The sequence below is a fragment of the Phoca vitulina genome, unplaced genomic scaffold (genome assembly GCF_004348235.1).
Source record: "Phoca vitulina isolate PV1807 unplaced genomic scaffold, GSC_HSeal_1.0 scaffold8, whole genome shotgun sequence".
Taxonomy (NCBI): Eukaryota; Metazoa; Chordata; class Mammalia; order Carnivora; family Phocidae; genus Phoca; species Phoca vitulina.
Window position 1 is genome coordinate 44,840,949 of NW_022589711.1, and position 13,946 is coordinate 44,854,894.

Here is a 13,946-nt window from a genome sequence, read left to right on the forward strand (position 1 = left end):
TCTGGAGTCAATAAAAGTGCCAATGGGAGAAATAATCCTGCGACTTTTGATGTGCTGTGATGAAAATATAGGGGGGCACCTTAGAGCTTAAAGAGGTAACCTTAAGACAAAAGACAGTTCCACATAGTTGCCACTCAGTTCATCCCTCTAAGAGGAAGTATAAACTGAAATGTTACATGGCTTTTAAAATAGTTTAGATAAGTAGATGGATTATGGAGCTCTAATGGGTTGTGTTGGAAGCAGGAGTATCTGGGTCCAAGTTTGAAGTCAGAGGCAGGGTGCAGGGAGATCTTCCCAGCGCAGCCCAAGGGACAGAACTTGGGGCTCTAGTCCACGCAGGCCACTGGGGGTGGCAGTTCTCATGGATAAGCATTACACAGGGAACTCCCCAAGGGCGTGAGCTGGTTCTGCCCTGCTGGTCCTAGACTTCTGAAAGTGCCCTGTAAACCATTAGGGGAACCCACCACGTTAACCCTAGGGCCCGGTATGACAGCTCTCATTGTGTCCTAAATATGTTCAGTCTGTGTTTATGAATCTGAATGAGATGCTTCCAGGGATGGGCAGAAGTGCTCTCGGGAACACTTTCTCTTGCTGTCTGCAGTGGAGTGAGCAGGTGGAACGGAGCCAACGTCTGCTCACTTTTTATCCTCGTGGCTATTAAATAGCAGGTAGTCAGCCAGAGTGTGCCTCCCCTCACACAGGCCCTCCTGAGGTTCCCCATCTCTCATCCTTTCCAGCTGTGCTTCCTGCCTTGCCAGCAGAGGGTTGGAGGCTAGAATGAGGATGCCAGCGCTTGGGAGGGGGGCGACAGGAAGGCCTCGAGTGAAGAGCCCACGCTGCTTTTCTCCCTTGAGGGCAGGTGAAGGGAACAGGGGGCATTCTAGGGCAAGAGAAGACAGAGCTGTGGTGTGAAGTGTCTTTGAAGGTATGCGGGATAAAGGCAGAGGCCTGGGTTGAAGGGTCAGCTCTGCTACTTAGGAGCCCTGTGACCTTGGACAGGTCTGTTTCCTCATCTGTAAATGGGACAATAGTACATATTCTGCTGCCTTTCCAGGTCCGTGGTGAGGAGCCAGCAAATGGAAGTTCTTTCTGGAATATAATTTAAATGTGAGATCCCATTTTTACTGTTACTTTTCATCTGGGCAGGATTGTTCAGGGCATTGCCAGAAGAAGCCGAGGGGGAGAAATGGTGTGTGCATTCTTCAACGGTCCTTTCTTGGGGGTGGGTGTTGAGAGGATGCCCCTAAGGAAGTTCTGAGCATGAGAGTCAGCCCCAGTGCACAGGCTGTTTTGCTCTGACCCTTAAGAAGTTTGGGGATACAGTGGGACTTGTAGGACTATAGGTCATGGGGCCAGGCTTTGAGTCTAGACGGACAGCTAATAGCTGCGGGACCTTTGGCAAGTCGCTGCCCCTCTCTGGGCTTCAGCGTAATCTTGTGTGAACCATGGAGTTCAATCTTCCAGTCTGTTCTCATCACTGAATAGCCTGGTTCAGAAAATCCTGGAAGCTGCCAGGTTTGGTGTGTGTGTATGCATGTGAGTATATGGCAGTCTTTCTTTGGGGGGAGGGGGTCTTTCTCTGTGTCTCCCCCAATTCTGGGTGTCTGCTCCTTATGTCTCTCCTGTCCTTCCCTCAGAGCTGCTGGCCTCTCTCCTGCTTTGTTCCGTCCTCCTTACTAGTTTCTGTCACCTCTGCCCCATCTCTGGGTCCCTGCCTCCCCCAGTTTTTTGGTCTTTCTCCTCTTCTCTCTCTGGGTGTTTCTTTTCCCCCTTTTTCTCGATTTTCTGGCTCTTCCCTCCCTACCCTTGCACGTGTGGCTGCAGGCACACGCACCCCTCTGTGTTGGTTTTCTCCCAGGTCCCAGGCCCTGTAGCTCGTAGCTGTGAGCTGTCTGTAGGGTGTCTGGCGTCTGTCCAGGGATTTGTCAGCTCTCCCTTTCCCCTCACTCCACCTCCTGGCTCAAACCTCAGCAGCCACGCTCGGGTTGGCTGGTGGTGGTTGTCCGGCTGTGAAGGGGGTTGTGTGTGAGGCAGTTGGTATGCCCCTCGTGCCCCCCAGCCTGGCATCGGGCTCAGCCCTGGCGCGGAGTGCTGCTGTCGGGGCGGCTGAGCTGGAGCCAGCATGCGGGAGCCGTGCCTGGCATGCTAATTCCTGAGGCTGATTCTCACTGGGCCGACACTGCATATTGGGAGCTCACGGCTTGCCTTTCCTGAGGGTGTAGGTCATTACCTAGCCGCAGTTTCCTTCTTCCCTGCTCTCTTTCTCCCATCTGCTTTGCTTCCCCCAGAGCAGTGCTGCCTTCCCCGATCCCAGACGTGGGGCCTTCCAGGGCAGGCATCACGTATTTTGAAGTCTTATGTTTTCTTCTAAAAATTCTTTGAGTTTAGCATTTGTTTCTTCATATGTAAGCATGTTTAACATTACTTACCAGGGGATAAAGCAGACTCCCAGGAGAAGGGCCGTGTTTATGTTGAGGCTTCAGATGCCTCCCGGCACATTGCTCCATGCTCATGGGGGGGGCCATGACCCTGCTGGGGAGCACAGCCTAAGAATCTCCAGGCTGGGGGTGGACAGGAGGGGGAGGAGAGGGCACACCCCCTCTCTTATTCCCATCCCTCTTATTAACTATGCTGTGTACGTCTTCCTTCATCCTGTGCCTTCTGGAGGTAGGTACCATACAGAACAGCCGAACCCGGGAGGATCCCTGTTGTCCCAAGTCCCTCATCAGAGGGTGCTACTTGACCCACCAAGGCTGGTCCAGGTTTAAGACCCCGCTGTTCCAGGCTGTTCTCTGTCTCCCGCCTCATGCCCTCCCCCTGTTCTTTCAGGTTGTTTTGGGTACGTGGCACCTAGCAGTCACTCTGACAGCGTTTTCTTGCTCGCTCGCTCCTAGTCCTCTCCCATTTTCTTCATGTCTCAGGAGTGAGGCCCTTCCTACATTTCCTGACTTGCCCACCTCAGGGGCCACAGGTCCATCTGCTCAGAACCCCACCATGTTGGACCCGGCAGATGGGAGAAAGAGATTTATTGCTGCTTTAATGGGGCAACAGAACCTGGAAAGTGCAGGTTAGCCGGGGGCACGCCTTGGCCAGGACAGTGTGCTCCGCGTCCCGCCCGGCTGCAGGAAGCTGCCCCCAGCTTGTGTGGCTCTAAGGATGCCGACTCGCTGAGCGAGGACCCAGTCGGTGGGCTGGAGGGAGATGCCTGAGGTTCCGTTCTCTCTGTGTCTCCATCTTCTTTCCTGGGGTCTGGCTCCTGATTCACCGGTCAGGATACACGCAGCCCGCTTTATGTTTTAGTAGTACCGGGCCCTGTAGAGGAATTGAAAGCTCCATTCACCTCTTGTGGACAGCTCCTACATTTTGCAGCTCGGGAAACCACGGCCCCCACCAGAGGTCACAGGCTGGCTGATGGCAGAGCCGGATCTAGAAGCCGTCAGTCCCTCCAGCTGGCAGCTGGACCTTTCTCCAGGGAGGGTGTGGTTCCATAGGCTGTGATTGGAGGAAGGCACGGCTCCCCTCCCTGAGCCTCCAGCACCTTGGTTCTTCTCTTCCTTCTTGCTCTCGCCCCCCACCTTTCATCCCTGGGTCTGATTCCCTGGAGTGGGGGTGGCCAGCCTCTTGGATGACCGTGACCGCACATGAAGATCTAGTAAACACGGCGGCACGCATGGTAGCGGCCACCATGCTGCTTGCCGGCCAGCCCACAACACTTAGAAATACACGTGTGTGTGTCTTTGTCTCTCTGGCCTGGGGGTGGCGAGGGGTGTGTGTACAGGCCTCTGGAATCTTTCCCCCACATTCTCGGTAGAAGAGGGCTAAGGGGGGGTGGGGCGGGACAGGATGTAGCAGGTCTGGGTGAGTCAACAGCTGAGGGAGGCAGGGCTCCAGCCTCCCGAGCACACAGACCGGCTGGACAGTCCGCTCTTGCAGGACAGTCAGGGAAGTGGCAGGTGAGGGCCTTTGCACAGCAGTCCACTCTCTGATCCATGCTGGTTTTCTCCCTCCCTCTGCATCCCAACAAAGCCTCTCATTTCCCTGATTGCTGCCTTTGTCTTCCTGCCTTTTTCCGCCAGAGCCTCACTCACTGGCTGGGGAAGGGAGGCAGAGAGGAAGGTAGCCAGTAAATCAATTAATTGTGCTTAATCTATCAACCCAGATCCTTTTAAGGTCCCGAGCTTGGGTAATTTCTCTTCCCTTCTTGAACTCGTTAAGACTTTTATTGTCTGTACTGAATGATTAGCATGTGCATGTGCATGCACACACACACACATACACACACACGTACTCTGACAAACGGGAGGAAGGGGAGCCAGTCAGAGAAAGTACTATTAGGAATTGTCACCTGGCAGGACTCCTGGAGCTCAGGAGACAGAGCCCAGAGAGCCGAAAGTGTAGAGCCTTACCCCAGGAGCGACAAGACACCATCATTCACTCCCTCACTCGCTCAGGCTACGTAGAGTACCTGCTACGTGCCAGTTGCAGAGTCAGCTGTGAGCCAAACAAAGGCCTTCCCGGAGCAGACATTTCGGACGGGGGTGATAGTGGACACGGTCGGATGTGGAGCCGCACGGCCATGGCCAGAAAGACCGCGGGGAAGGGCGTGCAGGACTGTGGAAGGTGCGTGGCTGAGGCTCTGGGGTCTGGGCCAGAGGTGCTCAGATAGGCCGGGACGCTGCCTCCCCACAGACCCCTCTGAGCATACATGCATTGGCATTCGTGCACAGCTGTGTGTGAGTGTGGGGAGCAGGGGCGAGGTGGCAATCCTTGCAGAGTGTCGGAACCCAAGGAGGGAAGCGGGTTGCACCAAGTCTGCAACAAGGAATCCTGTGGCAGAGACAGCTGTGACTGGCTTAACTGGAGCGGGGGCCGCAGGCTGGGCCAGACCTGCAGCTCGGGGTCCATGCTGAGGAGTAGGTAGGGGCAACCTCTGTGCCCTCCGGGCTCCACTCAGCCCAGTCAGCTGCGTTGGAGAGTTAGCCCCTACGCCTGTCCTGAGCTCACCAGGGACCTATGGTTGTAGCAGCGAGACTTTTCCTTGGAGCAGATTCTGCCAGATCAAGGCAGGGACTGGGGTTGGAGTGATTCTGAGCCCTGTCCCACCTCTCTCTGCTTTGTGGAAGTCACAGGAAGCAGCTACCAGCTGCCAGGCTCGATGGAAGAGAGCCAGCATGGGGTGGCGCTTCTCCCCTCCGTTGACTGCCTGGTGAAGTCTGAGCGGCCCCCTCAGGTGTGGCAGTGGAAGCAGGCTGGTTGGGTGCCCCTGCTGGGTGTGGGATGGGGCTGAGGGAGGCCTGAGCTGCTCAAGATCGCTTCCTGCCCCGGCCGCTGTTTCTTGTTGCAGTTGGATGAACAGCAGGTGGTCACCCAGGAACAGTTGAGCCCGGCAGAACAAAGCTGGACAGGGCAAGTGCCAAGTGAATGCTTGTAAACACCCCGAGTGGAGTCCTCTCTCCTGGGGGATGAGCTCAGGTAGGGAAAGGGCACTTTAGATGCAGTCGTTTGCAAACAAACCTACCACCCGTAGGCCTGGCTTCACCACGGAGCCCCTGCGGGAAGGGCAGGCCCAGGCTGTTAAAGCTCTTGTCAGTGGAGGTGTGTATGGCATCCCCACAGGGCTTTAGGGGACCCGTATCCAACTCCCGGATTCCGTGGGCGGCCCTTCCCGGGGCTTTCTGCTGTATCCTCTCCGTCCTTCTGCATCTCCTCCCAGCCCCTGCTGATCCCTTCTCTCTGGATTCCCTGTCTCTAAGTGTCCTTGCCACATTGCCATGTGATTAGCCTTTCCTTTTGGAATTCATCATGCATTTCGTTTGAGTCCCTGCTGTTTGCCAGGCCCGGGGCTGGAAGCTGCGGTGGCTGCAGTGGTGGCTGCCCCAGGTAGGACTAGATAGGGTTGGGGTGGGGGCAGGAGGGCGGCCCCCTCTCTGACCCACACACATCTCTCCAGTCAGACAGGCTTCTTGAATTGCAAAGTGCGTAGTCACACTTGAAATGAGGTGCCACAGTGTTGCTTGTCCAGTGATGAGTGTTGCTTTTAGAATGGAGCTGACTGGTTTGATTTGTACTGGGGCTGGTGCACAGCTGTGTGAAGCCGATGGCTGTAGAAGGTGGTGAGGTGTGTGCACAGGTGGAGGATGAAGGGGCTTCCCTCAAGTGGCTGTCATTCCTGGCAGAGCAGAGTTTCTCATGCAGTGTAGTCAGAGGGGACCGGTGGGGACCGGTGGCTGACGTAACCTCACTGAGCCCAGGCGGATGTGGGGCAAGGGCCCTGCGTGGGTGGGGTAGCCGGCCGCCTCTGTCTGGCCATTGGGCAGACTTGGCTGACTATGGTGAGGTTATGGGGAAAGCCATGAGACAGATGAGGTCGCTGAGCGGCTGGTGGAGGCCACAGGGGAAGCCAAACCTTGGAGAGGTTGGGGAGAGGAGGAAGAGCCCGAACAGGGCAGTGGCCTGCATCTGGATCACCTGGAAGTCTCCTTAAAACACAGTTGCTCAAGTCCCCACAGAGTTTTGATTCAGTGGGTTTGGGATGAGGCTGAGAACTTGCATTTCTAACAGGTTCCTGGGTGGTGCTGATGCTGCTGGTCCAGGGACCCCATTTTGAGATCCATTGATCTAACAGGAAGGAAACCAAGTTAGGTGAAATCAGGCATGAGCACTTTGTGAGCCGTCAATGGCACTGGACTGACGTTTCTTATTAGGAGAACTGCAAGCGTGTACATATTGCAGATGCTGCACTTCGCGGAAGCTTTCTCCTTTCTCCGTGTGGCTTTTGTCAATACCTGGTCCGATTTCATAACTTCGTCAGCATTGTAGAACGTCTTCCTCTTATCCGGGTCAGATGGTATCTAGCAGGTGGCACATGGCACACATTTGAGCTTTAAAAACAAAAACTGGCTTGGGCCCGAGGCAGAGAGTCTGAAGTAATGATCTGGGTAGGGCCAGGTTAATCCCTATTTTTTTAAACTTCCCCAGATGATTCTGATGAGCGGCCAAGATGGGGAGCCACAGATGTATGCTGTAGTTTGTTTTCCTTCTTAGAATGGGCTGTCCACCCACTGTGCTTCTGGGCACTTGCTTTGTCTAGAGCTGTCCGCGCTGCCCCCCACGTGTGGTGATATACCCTCCTCGTCTGCTTCTCGCTCAGCCCATCTCCTGTTGGCTACTGTCCTTCCTTCAGGTCTCTGAATGTGCGTCTGCAGTCAGGGTCAGGCCCTTACCTGCTATTGAGAATTCCCAGGTACCAGGCTTTTCATAGGCCACAGCAGATTCTACCGTCAACACCTTTGTGAGGACCTCCGGTAACAAATGGTTCCTGACATTTGTGTCTTTCAGTGATGCCGAGAGTAGAAAATTGTGCAAGAAGATGAAAGTTGACCTAAGCCCAAAGGACAAAAAGGTTGAATTATTCCATTACCAGTAAGTACATGTGGGCATTTCCAATTTCCAAGTAAGTGCTGAAAGCTTTCATTGGTATTCTCAGGGAATGGTGGTTTTTAGTTAGGTTAATTTTATTTCAGAATGATTTTTTCTTTCTGTGTTTACAGTTCTTTTTTTTAATCTTGAACCATGTTCAATAGCTGAATGTTATTAAGATGCTGCAGGAAACCAAAGGTATGTATCTTCACAACCATTCTTAAAGTTAACACCTTTTTCTCTTCGTTTGACAGGGATGGTGCATTTCATACTGAATATAACCGAGCTGTGACATTTAAGGTAAATTTACCTCCCTCATTCTCAGCAGAGGTAGCGTCTGAACAGATGCCAAAAGCCTGGCAGGTTCTCTCTGAGAGAAGGAAGGGCAGATTGCACAGATAGCTCTTCCAAATGACCTGAGGGATTCTTATCTCTAGAGCACATGTCAGCAGAATATCTGGAGAAGTTTGTAACTGTTAACACAATGGGGATGACCAGCCTCGTAGATAAGTGTATGCATCTCTCAGCTGTCATCCGGGGAGGCACATGACGGTATGCCTCTCCCCTCCAGAGGCCTGGGTCTCTAGTGTCCATGCTAGCTCTCCAAAGGCTGGGGGGGACTTGCTGTGGCCAGGTGAGCACAGGCGGGCCGGACACAGGCAGGTAGGCATGTGTCGGCAGATGCAGCTCGTTTCAGATGACATGCCGATGTCACTGAGTTCCTCCCTGCTACAGATCCAATTTAGAAGTAGATGGAGAGAAGCATCAGTGAAAATAGGTGTGGAGGCCCTGTGACCCGCGGGTGCTGTTATCACAAAGCAGCTGCCCCCGCCCCGAGTCCTTCTGTGGCCCTTGGATTCTCTTCCTCCAGTGTACCCATTCTCTCCATCATCCAGTCTCCTCCTGTGTCTGGTCCAGGCGGCTTTCCCCTGCCCCAGCTGGGGCCATGTATTTCTTCTCTTCCCAACATAGATGGAACTTACTTTTTCAGACTCTCCTGCTTAGCTGACTGGCTTGGACCCCACGCTCCTCTCTCTCTCTCTGTCTCTCTCCATCTCCTTCCATTTTTTCCTGTCTATCCATCTGTCTGTGCAGCCATAGGGCCCCTCTCCTCTGCTGTTCTTCTCAGCTCCCTGGTCATTTCCTGTTTATCTACCAACACTCGTTCTTTTTGAAGTCACTACAGCTTTTACCTTATACAGACCCGGCCTGATTACTCATCTTAACACCCACTTAGACACTTAGAGAAAGTTCTACAAACTAGGGTTGCTTAAGCCTCTTATTCTGTGTTAAGACGTCAGCTGAAGCCCTGGGAGAGATCATGCGCTCCCCGGGAAGAGGTGTGGCTGGGCGGGGGCAGGGAGGGGAAGTGCTGTGCAGGGATGGAAGGGGGGGCTGGGGGCTTTTTGTTTTAGTTTTGGAGGCTGTGTTCAGTTTACATTTAGTGGCTCCCTCTGAGTCGTCCTGGGATCATGGAGCAGGAAATTGCAGCTGCTCAGAAAGAACTGTAGTAGCTGGGAAGGAGCAAGGAGCCGGAGTAATGTGAGCTTGGCTAGGTAGGGGAGGCTGAGTCCTGGCCTTTGTCCACCCCCTTACCAGGACCAGGTGTGCGGCATCTGCTCACTCCTCATCCTTCCTGTGATTTGCAGCTGGAGAAGAGGGCTAAGTGTTGGACAGGGTCAGAGTCTTTAGTGGAGAGAGAGCATCCTTAGTCCCAGGGTCCCCAAAGCCCCCAGGGCCATCAGGGACTGGGGTAGAGTCCCTGGAGTTCTCCAGAGCAAGAGTAAGTGGCATAGTGTCTCCCATGACTGCCTGATGGCTTCTGCTCTTCATTCAGCAGGAGCGGCCAAGACCAAAGCCCTCCTTGGTCACAGGTTGGTTTTCCTCTCAGGGATCCTCTTGGGCCTCGATCTCCAGAGAGACAGAGGAGTCCCTGGCAGGGTTGGGTGCATGGTTGCAGGCTCATGCTCTGGCTGTCGTTGCTGTCATGCTGGATGGTTTGGCAGGGACCTGGTCACAGGCACTGCACTGTGGCCCCTACAGAAGCCAGAGGCCAGACAAGTGAGGGGAAAGAGGGGACCTTCCTGTATAAGTGGCCTTTTGCTGGTCAGCAGTCTGTCCAGCAAAATCCTTACTATGTGTAAGTGGTGAGGACCGGAGGTGCCTGGAAGCCAAAACTCGGATGAGCCTCTGATGACCTTCTCCCAAGGCCATGTAGCTGTGAGGGTGGTTTCCCAGCCACCAAGATGTCCTGAGAACCAAGGTGTGAGTTGTGGGGCCATTTCCCCGGGATTCAGAGCGCCCAGAGCAGGAGGGCTGAGGGAGTGAGACCTTCTAGGTGCTGCTCCCTGCAGACTTTTCCACCTAAGACCTTGTCGGGCAGACTGACTTGGAGAGAACCTATGGATGGGATTATGCACCTTCAGTTAAACAAGAATAATCACCTGAAAAGCAAGTATGATTGTTTCAGTACATCAGCAGAGGTGACTCCTTTCCTTTTGGCATCCACATGTCTTTTCTCCCTGATGCTGAGGCGGGGCTGGGGCTGGGGCTAGCGATGGGAGAACAGGAGACAGTGCTCACCCTTTAACTCAGCTCCTGCTGATGTGCGGACAGGAGCCCCCTGAGAGCAGTAGTTCCTAACCTATTTCGGGTTCCTAATCCCACTGAGAATCTACTGAAAGGCTTAGATCTTCTCCCTAGAAACAGTATGTTTGCATAAAGTAAATGTAAAATGTGGCCATGTGAGTAAATGTAAATGCTTACTAAAGTAACGTATAAAGTAAGTGCTTTCACGGGGGTCTGAGGTCTCACAGGCTCCTGAAGGCTGCCGTGCACCCTGCATTGAGAACTGCTGCCCCAGGTGTTTCTGAAACAGGTGGGCACTTAGAAGCATCTTTCTCACATGGCCCAGGCTGGGCAGGTGCCTCTGCAGCTGTGGGTGAGCATGGGTTTCAGGAGGCCCTGCCACTTCCATTTCGGCTTATATTGTTGCAGCAAAGCTTTGACAAGGACAGAGGAGAGGCAGATCTGCCTTTGCCATGGTGGAAGTGGCCCCTCTTCTCTTGCCAGGAGGCATTTCACAGCTCCATTTGGATGACCAGGGAGCATTACCTGAATGAAATTCTATGAAATCTTAGCTGGCTCCCATTCTTCCATGGTAGCTCTTTCCAAATGGGGTGTCCAGAATGAGTAGGCCTCACTGAGGTCCTGTGTGTGTGACCAGTGGATGGGCTGAATGCACAGCCTTGCTAAGAGGGTGTTTCCTTTTCTCACCTCAGCCCACCTCCCTCCCACCACAGTTGTGGACAGAGCCAGCTTGTCATCTGCTTGTTGGAGCTTGATCGAAGTGGACAGAAGTCACAAAATCTTGCATCAACTCTGTGTGTTGACATGGAGGCCAGCAGCTCCCCTCCAGAGTCAGAGGGATGGAGGTTGGCTGGTTTCTGGTACTCATTCCTGACTCTGACAGACTTTGAGCACCTTTTCCCAGAGTGGCTCTCTGAGGGAAGGGAATGCCACTCCTGTCCTGGACCGGTGGAGTGTGGCAGGGATAGAGGGCAGTGGAGGGACATGACCCCAGTTTCCTGCCCCACCTGTGTCTTCCACAGAGGAGGTGAGATTTGAGGCAGTTGTCCACACAACAAAGGCTACTGAAGCCCTTTAACCTGGAGGTCTTTGTCAGATCTTCATCCTGAGCATCTAGAAGGGGGGCTCTTCAGGGAGAGAAGTACAGCAACCAGGCAGCCACAGAGATGAGCACCCTGCCTGAGCCCGAAAGAGGATGCAGGATTTAACACACTCCCAAACCAGTTTAGATCACACAGTACTGAGCAGGTGACAAGTAGGTGTGCTTACCTGCTTGTGCAGTTGACAGTTTTTGTGCATGAATGTGGAGTCCTTGGACAGGACTGGAGAGCTTTATTCAAATTGATCAGAGAGCTTCCTGAAGGAGATGAGACCTAGCCGAAGCATGAGTGTGTCTCTGGTTTAAATAAGCCAATGAATTGTCTCAAATCTCTTCTCTGTCCATGAAGAAGCACAGAGGTATGGATCAGCTGACCAGAGTCAGGTGTCACGTGGCTAAAAAATTTTGGTGGAGGTGGTGGGGGTGCATTTTTAGGGCCCTCAGCAGTGATGTCAGTGGGCAATGGAATTGCACCTCCCCCCGCCCTCGCGGTCGGCCACATGCAGACTCTTTCCACAGGCGCGTGGGTCTCCGGGCAGGGAGATGGGGCAGGTTCCTGATTTCCCCACCTCCCTCTTTGCTGGCTAAAACGAGTTTTCCCTTCTCTGTTCCTTTCCTCAGTCCGTAGTGGCCTTTCTGAAGGATCCAAAAGGGCCCCCACTGTGGGAGGAAGATCCTGGAGCCAAAGATGTTGTCCACATTGACAGTGAAAAGGTAATTTATTCCCCATCAATTCTGGTAGACACTGGAAGCCTCCCACAACCAGGTGCTCCCTAGGGGAGATGTCCAAGGAAATGAGAAAGGGGAGTCTTCGGGGACGAGTTGTGCTTTCCTCCAAGGGAGCTGGGCTGCCAGGCCCCTAATATTTGTTCTTGCCAGCTCCACGATGGAACCCACAGGAGATCACAGGCTGGCTGCCTGAGAGCTTCTTCCCTTCTTCACCGCCTTATTTAATGTATTTTAATGGGTTTAGATTTTCCTTATAGGAATATCCATTTAAACGTCCTTTCCTTATGTAACTCAGTCGTTGCTGGGATTGGCTGTGTGTTTTTAAAAGTGGGTTTTGTTTTTTGTTTTCTTTAAGAAGAATCTCAGAGGTTTGGGTTGGATTTCCAGAGACTTGGGTCAGGTCTCTACAATTCTAAGTAATGTAAATTTGAACAAATTATTTATTCTCTTAAGCTTTCAATTCTGGATTTGGCTAGGATGGGGGGTCGGGATAGAACGGTGGTTGAATCATAGTCTCCATACAATCCTGACCCTCCTTCTTTCTAAGCCTGCCCCGCCTGACCTGAGTATGCATCTTTATCCATGGGTACTTTACTTGCTTGACCATGCCCGCACATAGGATGGACAAGAACTTCTTTGTTCTACTCCCCATGGTCTGTGAGGCAAGTGTGCTGTATTGTAGGTGGAAGGAGAATGTCCTTTTTTTTTTAATACGAAATACTCTTGACATACAGTGGTATTTTAGTTTCAGATATATAATAGTGATTTGACAGTTCTGTATATTCCATAGTGCTCACCATGATAAGAGTGGTTGCCATCTGTCATGATCAAAGTTATTACAGTATTATTGACTGTATTCCCTATGCTGTACTTTGATTCCTGTGACTTACTTATTTTATAACTGGAAGTTTATACCTCTTAATCCCTTTCACCTAGTTCATCACCCCCTACCCCCTTTCCCTCTGGCAACCACCAGTTTATTCTCTGAATTTATCAGTCTGTTTCTGTTTGGTTGGTTTTGCTCATTTGTTTTGTTTTTTTAGATATATAAGTGAAATCATAAAATATAAGTGAAATCACATGGTATTTGTCTTTCTCTGACTGACTTATTTCAGTTAGCATTATACCCTCTAGTTCCATCCATGTTGCTGCAAATGGTAAGATCTCTTTTTTAGGGCTAAGTAATATTCCATTGTGTATATATACCTCATCTTCTTTATCCATTCATCTATGGATGGACACTTGGGTTGCTTCCATGTCTTGGCTATTGTAAATAATGCTGCAATAAACATAGGGGTGCATTTATCTTTTCAAGTTAGTGTTTTCATATCCTTTGGGTAAATACCCAGTAGTGGAATTACTGGATCATATGGAATTTCCATTTTTAATTTTTGGATAAACCTCCCTACTCTTTCCATAGCGGCTGCACCAATTTATATTCCCACCAGCAGTGCACAAGGGTTCCTTTTTCTCTACATCCTCACCAATGCTTGTCATTTGTTTTTGTGATATGAGCTGGAGAATGTTTGTTCTTATCTTGATAATGTAAAATGTACTTTTTATCTTCTTCTGCCTTTCCTTCCCTTTTCATTTAAAATCATTGACCCTTAATGCTTGTTAGCCCAAAAGAAAAGGATGCCATTTATACTTTCTGGAGAAGGGATCGTCTGTGATCATTGTGGGCTAACCCAGTAGGTCTGTGGCGATTTGAATTAAGGGGCTGGGCATCAACATTTCTCTGGGATAGACCGTGCCAGTATTGTCAGAAGAGAAAAAGCAGGGGCACCTGGGGGGCTCAGTTGGTTAAGTGTCCAACTCTTGATCTCAGCTCAGGTCTTGATTTCAGGGTCTTGAGTTCAGGCCCCACAGGGGGCTCTATGCTTTTTTTTTTTTTTTTTTAAAGATGAAGAGCATGTTGGGGTCAAGGGAAGATGGACAAGTGTCAGGAGCTAGTGACATCTGGGTTTGTAGTTATGAAAATACAAGCAGCCTAAACTCACTGTTGCTCCTAGGTAGATTTTGTGATAATGCACATTTCTAGCCTTTCTGGAAAGTGAGTGCCTGCTACCTCCCTCCCCTAAGATGTTCATGTCCTAAAACTCCAAAGATC

General features: G+C 51.7%; 1 protein-coding gene across 1 annotated transcript in view; it reads left to right on the plus strand.

Moving 5' to 3' along the window:
• The window catches only part of PDIA5 (protein disulfide isomerase family A member 5), an 89,298-nt gene that overhangs the window by 26,065 nt on the left and 49,287 nt on the right, over positions 1–13,946 (plus strand). The window contains exons 4-6 of the mRNA XM_032406692.1: positions 7,339–7,422; positions 7,674–7,719; positions 11,729–11,821. Of these exons, the coding sequence (XP_032262583.1) occupies positions 7,339–7,422; positions 7,674–7,719; positions 11,729–11,821 (223 nt within the window). The remainder of the gene's footprint in view (positions 1–7,338; positions 7,423–7,673; positions 7,720–11,728; positions 11,822–13,946) is intronic.